The sequence below is a fragment of the Sinocyclocheilus grahami genome, unplaced genomic scaffold (assembly GCF_001515645.1).
Source record: "Sinocyclocheilus grahami isolate Dianchi unplaced genomic scaffold, SAMN03320097.WGS_v1.1 scaffold701.1, whole genome shotgun sequence".
NCBI classification, from domain to species: domain Eukaryota; kingdom Metazoa; phylum Chordata; class Actinopteri; order Cypriniformes; family Cyprinidae; genus Sinocyclocheilus; species Sinocyclocheilus grahami.
In genome coordinates, this window is record NW_015505880.1 from 463085 (window position 1) to 471534 (window position 8450).

Sequence of the window (8450 nt, forward strand, 5' to 3'; positions counted from 1 at the left end):
GAGTTTTGAGCAGTGTAGAGTAGCGCTTGTTGTTTGTCATTTCTCCGATCACAAATGCAGACATGGTTTTATGTTTACGCGGCTCGATGCAACGCAACGCATAAAAGACAGATGTATGGTTTTGCTAGTACTTATGTGTATTTAAATGTCTGAAACCTAAAATAAGCATTATTTGGTTGAAAACAATGAATATTTGTGATAATATGACAAGCGCTTAGCGTGTCCGCGCCAGCCAAAGAGCGAAAGCGGATTTAAATTCAGCAGTCGATCACGTGACGCACTGAAAGCTCTCATCACACCGGTGTGATCGTACGCGTTAAAGGGTTAATGTGACTATCTGCAGCTCAAAATACATGGATGGAAACATTGTGCATTATGATCGAGTTTGTAGCTTCACACATGTATTTCCTAAAAGTGTGCAGTTTTCTAGCATATTTTTTTTTACTTCTATTTTTTTACTATTTTTTATTACAATAACTATGGTTACATACTCATGTTTCAAATTGTTGCTAGGGACAATTTAGTAATGGCTGGAAATGTCAAAGCGTCTCTACTAAATTCCATGCCCTTGAACCCTGGAACATTTCCTTCACAAATGATGCCGGAAAAGAACTTTCCCTTCATGTCGTTCTTTAAAATTGCATTTATTGTACAGTACAATTTGAGGAAACCTGCTATTCAGACTTGTAATGAGTTCACTGTTATTTCCTACAAGGCACGGGTCGTCTGAGGTCACTGTAATGTAACAATATGAATCTGAGCGACTGAAACATTTCTGAACCACACCTGTGTGTGTTTCACTTGTATGTAAATGAAATGTATAAATAAATACATTTATAATAAATATTAATATTATACATAATATACACATAACATTTAAATGAATATTCAAATCTGGTTATGTACTACTCCTAGCAATAAATATGTATATGTAAATATGCATTTATTATTAAATATATATATTTCTGGTGAATCAGTTTATTCAGAGGAGTCATGTAGGGGATTCGAAACAATGATTCGTTGATTGACAGCATTTTTAATATCAAAATTTCTATTTGCTTAATGTAATTCTATAGGCTCTTTAAATTCTGCTGCTCAGGCTAAAATGACTATATATTCAACATGACATATTTTCATAATTTTTCTTTTGTGTGTCTTGTGCACTTTTATATTGAAAATTTCAATATTTCACAGAAAATAAATTTCTAGTTTATTTACATTAATAACTATTAATATACTATGCATTTATTATTACATATAATATTTACAATTATTTAAATAATACACTTCTAACTATTTAATTAGGTGATATCCTACACCTATAACTATGTAAATAGTCCATATTTTAAAAAAATACATATAGTATATTTCATATATTTTAAACACATTTTGTAATATTTATTTAAATTAAATTATTAATACTTTTTATAATTTACCACTGTTTGACCACACGATGCCGCGCTACTCTTCAATATATTGGCCACTAAAACATTTTTTTTATTTAAATAAATGTGTAATATACTGTGTGTGTTTGTGTAAATATTTAAACAAATATTTTGTAAATAAATGTTTACAGATAACTAAAGAATTATTAATATACTACATATATATAAATGTTTTTACATATGTACATTTTAAAATGAATACATTTATAATTATTTAATAAAACGATTATTATAACTAAAGAATTATTAATATACTACATATATATAAATGTTTTTACATATGTACATTTTAAAATGAATACATTTATAATTATTTAATAAAACGATTATTATAACTAAAGAATTATTAATATACTACATATATATAAATGTTTTTACATATGTACATTTTAAAATGAATACATTTATAATTATTTAATAAAACGATTATTTTAATACTATATTACATGATACTATTACTATATTTTCATTCATATACTACTATAATATTTAGGCTAATACCTTAATATACTACAATGTTATTCCACAGTGTGAACACATGGTGGCGCTATTCTCCTAAATATAAGGTCCAGAGTGAGTTTGTATGATTTGAGTTGATGAAGCAGCTTATACTTTGTAAACACAGCCAGCAGTTTATTGATGTTAATTGACGTCAGGTGTGTTACCTGGAGGTTTTGATGAAGTGAGAAGCATGTGTTGATGTGATATATGAGATATTAATATGAGTTCTCACCGAAGGCTTTCTTGGGCTCGACCAGGCGCAGAGTGAATGGTGTTCCTCTCGACTGCTCCTTCAGCATCTTCGCCACTTCATAATGCCGACATCCCACAATGCTCTGGTCATTAATGGCCTCAATGTGGTCGCCAACACACACCGTCTTTATTCGGTCAATGGTGCTGCCTTCCTTTATCCTCTGAAACAAAACACACAATATGAAATACTAATATAATGTTATATTATATATGTAAATACATATATGTATTAAATTATGTAAAACAATAAAAAATAATTGGTTTCATTGGTGTCCAGTTTTTTTTTTACATTTGCATATATGTCTATAACTTTTATTTCATTATTTTCAACTGGTCTTCGGTTTTGTTTTTTGTTTTTACTTATTTGATTATTTTTTTTAGATTTACATCCTTTTTTTGCATTAGTAACATTTCATTGCAAAATGCATGCTGCATTTCTATGCATTTGATATCAAATAAAGTTAATTTAACTTTGACTTTTGAGTTGCCTGGTCGTGACTTGTGAGCAGTTGTCATGTTTTTTTGTGTTTGTTTGTTTATTTTTGTTCATTTATTTAGTATTTTAAATTGATGTATTCATTCATTCGTTTGTTTTGTTTTATTTATATATTTATTATTACTTTTATTATTATTATTTTTTTTCAGGATTGTATTTTCATTTTGGAGGTTACATTTTTCAAAGCTTTTATTTTTCCAGAAAATGTGTCGGTTCATTTAATTATACCCACTTTATTTATTAATTTCCCCCCCTTATTTACTAGCCATATGAAACATATTATATATTTTTTATTTTATTGGCCACTGGCATAAATGAAACCTTTTTTTTTTATTATTATTATTTACTTTGTTTTAACCAGCCACTGGCATATTCAAAAGCAACATTTAATTATTGATTGACTTTATTTTCCTTTTGGAGGCTCAAATGTTAAGATTCTGAATATTCAGGAAACCTTGGTTATGTTGATAACTTACACCCACTTTACTATTAATGTAGGCTATTTATTTATTTACTTACTTACTTAGCTACTTATTTACTTGCTGACTACTGGCATATGCGAAAACATTTAGCATTTTTATTTATGTTATTTTATTTTATGTATTGATTCTGTTTTGCTTTTGTTTTGTTCCAGGGTTGTATTTCCTTTTGGGGGCTCAGATGTTAAGATTTGCGTGTTTTCCAGGAAACCGTTAACCTGGTTAACGCACTTTAATGAAGGCGTATCCCGCGCCGTTGTCGGTGATGGTCAGGCCCAGCGCGTCTTCGGTTTTAATGACCTCCACCTCTTTGGTTTCTCCCCTCACGTGCGCGAAGATGAAGTCCTCTAGACCGATCTGACCGCCCAGCAGCTTCTGCATGTCCACTTTGTGCGAGTTTAGCGTGCAGAAGAGGATCTGGAGGGGAAAAATAGACAAACATGCGTCAGACTACAGAGACAACGGACACAGAAACCTTTCCCGCCATTTTCCATCATAAGCGCGGGAAGATGGCACACAAAATGGCGCTGTGGTTGTTAACTAGTACTTTCAAGGTAACTGATATTGTGTGTTAGGGAGTCAAATATGTTCCTAGCATCGATGAACGTTGATTAAAACTTGATTTGTATTCGTATTACAGTGTTTAACTATGCTAACACATGCTAACACTCCTGTTTACTAGAATTTAGGCGCTAAATGTTTTCAATTTAGCACTATGTCCTTAATATGTGCATAAAACGACTGATATTAACTATTTTCAGCTTTTCATAGCTATAAATGTGAGTAGGACGCGATTGATTATAGCGGTTTGAACGCATAAATGCTCACGTGATCCTTCATAGTCTTTTTTTTGTAGTAAACTTTCGACTCAAACTGAAGCCTGTAAATAAACTAAAAAACAAATAAATAACATGAACCAGAGGGGGGGGGATTTACAAAAGTTAAACGTTGAAAGCAATTTTTGACTTTTGATTCGCTGTGTATCGGTCAACTACTTTCATGGTAGCTCTGCCAGAATATAACTGATATTGTGTGTTAGGGAGTCAAATAGGTAGCTAGCATCGATTAACGTTGATTAAAACTTGATTTGTATTCGTATTACAGTGTTTAGCTATGCTAACACATGCGTCAGACTACAGAGACAACGGACAAGGAACCTTTCCCGCCGTTTTCCATCATAAGCGCGGGAAGATGGCACACAAAATGGCGCTGTGGTTGTTAACTAGTACTTTCAAGGTAACTGATATTGTGTGTTAGGGAGTCAAATATGTTCCTAGCATCGATGAACGTTGATTAAAACTTGATTTGTATTCGTATTACAGTGTTTAACTATGCTAACACATGCTAACACTCCTGTTTACTAGAATTTAGGCGCTAAATGTTTTCAATTTAGCACTATGTCCTTAATATGTGCATAAAACGACTGATATTAACTATTTTCAGCTTTTCATAGCTATAAATGTGAGTAGGACGCGATTGATTATAGCGGTTTGAACGCATAAATGCTCACGTGATCCTTCATAGTCTTTTTTTTGTAGTAAACTTTCGACTCAAACTGAAGCCTGTAAATAAACTAAAAAACAAATAAATAACATAAACCAGAGGGGGGAATTTACAAAAGTTAAACGTTGAAAGCAATTTTTGACTATTGATTCGCTGTGGCGGTCAACTACTTTCATGGTAGCTCTGCCAGAATATAACTGATATTGTGTGTTAGGGAGTCAAATAGGTAGCTAGCATCGATAAACGTTGATTAAAACTTGATTTGTATTCGTATTACAGTGTTTAGCTATGCTAACAGATGCTAACACTCCTGTTTGCTAGAATTTAGGCGCTAGTCTTCTACTGAAGTGTTTTAAATTTAGCACTATGTCCTTAATATGCGCATAAAACGACTGATATTAACTATTTTCAGCTTTTCATAGCTATAAATGTGAGTAGGAAGTGTTTGTTTAAAGCGGTTTGAAAGCTCACGTGACCTTGAAGTCTTTCTTCATTGTGAACTTTCGACTCAAACTGAAGCATGTTTGTTTTGTTGGAGATAAAAACGTAATTTTTCTAGCCTTGACCCCTCCAAGAGTGCTGAAATGTCTTGATAACAGGTTCTTGAAGGACATTTTCTCCTGAAGGTTGAGTGATTTTTACAGTACAGTGCTTTTGAAGAAAAGAATTCAGATAAAACTGATTGGTTATGTAACTTGATCTGGTGACGAACAAGCAGCGGCACATAACTAAAAAGCATTTTTATTTATTAGTTTAATAATAGTTACATTTTTGTGTAATTGTTTAAAACATTTTAATTTAATGTTTTATACAAATACTAAAACTAATTCATTTAAAAACATATGTTCATGTTAAAAACATTCATTAATTTATTTGCCTAGGGATCAAGCTGACTGATGGAATAAAACTATATTTCCACCAAGTTCTGTGCTCAGTCATAGAAAACATTTTGGTATTTTTATACCAAAAAAAAACATTAATTCGTTTTAAGCAGTGTAATGTTAAAACAAAACTAAACATGTTAACTTAATATGTTAACTTGTTTGGAATATGTTTAATGTTTTTTTTATTGTTCAAGACATTTTACTAAAGAAAAATTATTTTTAAAAATAGTTTTAGATGTAGAACATTTATTTGTTTGTTTGTTTAAATTTACTAGCCACTGGCGCATTTAAAAACATTTTTAAAATATGTATTATTTTTAATAATTAATTTGTTAATTTCATTTATGTATCGCTTACCAGCAAATGGCATATACAAAAATAATTATCGTTTATTATTTTTATCCCCACCCCCCTCCCCCATGTAATAGCCATTGGCATATATGAAGACACTTAACATTTATTTATTTACTAGTCAACCGCATATATGAAAAAATTATCGTTTTATTTACTAACCCACTGGCATAAATGAAAATATTTATTTATTTATTCATTTATTTTACTAGTTTACTAACCACTGACATAAATGAAAATATTTATTCATTTATTTTTACTAGTTTACTAGCCACTGACATATATGAAAAAATATATATATATTTTTTTATTTGTATTTATTTATTTGTTGTTGTTTTTCCCCCATTTACCAGCCACTAGCATGTAGGTAATTATTTTTGCATCATTTTGTAACCGGAATTTTTTTTTGTTTTAAATATTGTCCATTTTAATAGTTGTAACAATCAAGATAGCTAATGTAATGGAGATACATTATCTAGCAACTTTCAAAAAGACATTTACTACCTTAATAGCAAACTCCAGTATACTTTCCAAGAAACAAATAACCCACACATCACTCCTCAGATCGGTAACGTTTCCCTTTGACCCAAGTCCCAAAGACTTGCCGTACCTCAGAAGCGGAGACATCGAAGACCTCTGCGATCTTGGCGTAAAGCTCCCTGACGTTGGTGAAGCCTTGAATGCGTCCCGTTGGGCTCCCGTGCGCAAGCTGTGCGTGAAACACCAGTTTGGGCCTCGGACACGGCGAAGGCTCCTGGGGCAGCGGCGGCGCCGACGGGACGGCTCCCTGGTTCTCCTCGTCCCCCGGCGGTCCTCTGGAGTCCTGCAAGTCCGGACTCATGGCCTCTCCGTTCTGCATGGGCTCTGGGTTGCTCGTCGTCTTCTCGGACTCCTGCATGGTGAAGAGCGAGGCGTCGGCGGCCGTCTGCAGTCGGGTCTGCCGTGTTAAATTAAAGATGAGGGTAGCTAGGCAACGCTGCACAGGTGAGCGGTTTCTGGCCCTGCTTAGTGGAAACCCAAAACCAGTTGAGCTAGAGATCTTGTGGGTGACACTGGAGAGCAGGACGAACACCTGAAGTGAAGCGACACGCTGAGGACCTGGAGACCATCTGTCTGTAGAGCGGGTGGACGGTCTTCACACCAGAGATGCAGCGTTTGGTCAAATATTTAGCTGATATAAATGAGTAGTTCAGCCAAAAATGAGCATTTGCTGAAAATGTGCTCACTCTCAGGCCATCCGAGATGTAGATGAGTTTGTTTCTTCATCAGATTTGGAGAAATGTAGCATACCATCACTTGCTCACCAATGGATGTGAATGGGTGCCGTCAGAATGAGAGTCCAGGCAGCTGATAAAAACATCACAATAATCCACAAGGAATCCACACACCACATCAGTCCATCAGTTAACATCTGGAGAAGACAAAAGCTGAAACAAATCCATCATTAAGACGTTTTAAACTTGCTTCCGGCTGAAATAGAAATCCATAATCCATAATAACACTTCCTCCAGTGAAAAAGTGCATCTCCTGTTGTCGCTCACATCAAAATCCACTCCCATATTTGTTTAGATCTGCTTGGCTTGTAAACAGTGCTTGATCTGTGCAGATTTCTCTCCTGATTCAGACCAGACAAATGTTTTATTATGTATTGTGGATTTGTATTTTAGTTAAAAACATCTTATAACGATGGATTTATTTCGTACAAATGCAGTTTTTGCTTAGGCTTCACGAGATTAATCAGCTTTCTTATTGGATTACAAGATTATATAGATTACTTGTGGATTATTGTGATGTTTTTTTCAGATGTTTGGACTCTCATTGTGACGGCACCCATTCACATCCATAGGTGAGCAAGTGATGGATGCTACATTTCTCCAAATCTGATGAAGAAACAAACTCTTTTACCTCTCAGATGGGCCTGAAGGTGAGGACATTTTCAGCAAACTTTCATTTTTGGGTGAACTACTCCTTTAACAGCTAAAGAATAGTTTAGCGTAAGCAAGAAAGTATGATATTTGCTGCTTCTTTTTCACCAGAAGCACTGTAGCAAGCAACAAGTCTCCAAATCAACCACAAATGACATTTAAATCCAATATTTGACAAACCCCATGCAGCGCACATTTGCAACCTCACATTTATTCTGAACAAACTGGGCTCATGAAATGACAGAAGTCTTCATGAGGAACATCCAGAGCTCAGCTGAGCTGCGGTCTGATATCAGGAACTGGCTGTGGATCTGATATTTGTGCAGTGGGTACAGTGCCTCTTCTGTTCGGATAGTGAGTGCAACACGAGCTGCTGTGTCAACTCCGTCCTCCAAATACTGACTGCACACATAGCGCCCGCGATGTTTTATGCATAAAAGGGTGTACGCGGGTCATGAGATGCCATGTGATGTGGTCATGTGTGCAAAAGCTATGAGACGATCTGAGGAAAATTGTGTTGAAAGGGGATTTTGTGCAGCAGAGCATGAGTTTGATTGTGAAATTTTGTAGCCCGAGGACTCAAGTGTTCCATGTGATTCAAATTAGAGGAATAA

At 34.4% G+C, this 8450-nt stretch overlaps 1 protein-coding gene across 1 annotated transcript in view; it reads right to left on the bottom strand.

Moving 5' to 3' along the window:
* LOC107559818 (PDZ domain-containing protein GIPC3-like) overlaps positions 1–6809 on the bottom strand; it is a 31941-nt gene extending 25132 nt beyond the window's left edge. Inside the window, exons 1-3 of the mRNA XM_016243788.1 lie at positions 6522–6809; positions 3405–3590; positions 2179–2359 (exon numbers count right to left, since the gene is read on the bottom strand). Of these exons, the coding sequence (XP_016099274.1) occupies positions 2179–2359; positions 3405–3590; positions 6522–6809 (655 nt within the window). The remainder of the gene's footprint in view (positions 1–2178; positions 2360–3404; positions 3591–6521) is intronic.
* Between the last annotated feature and the right edge of the window lie 1641 nt (positions 6810–8450).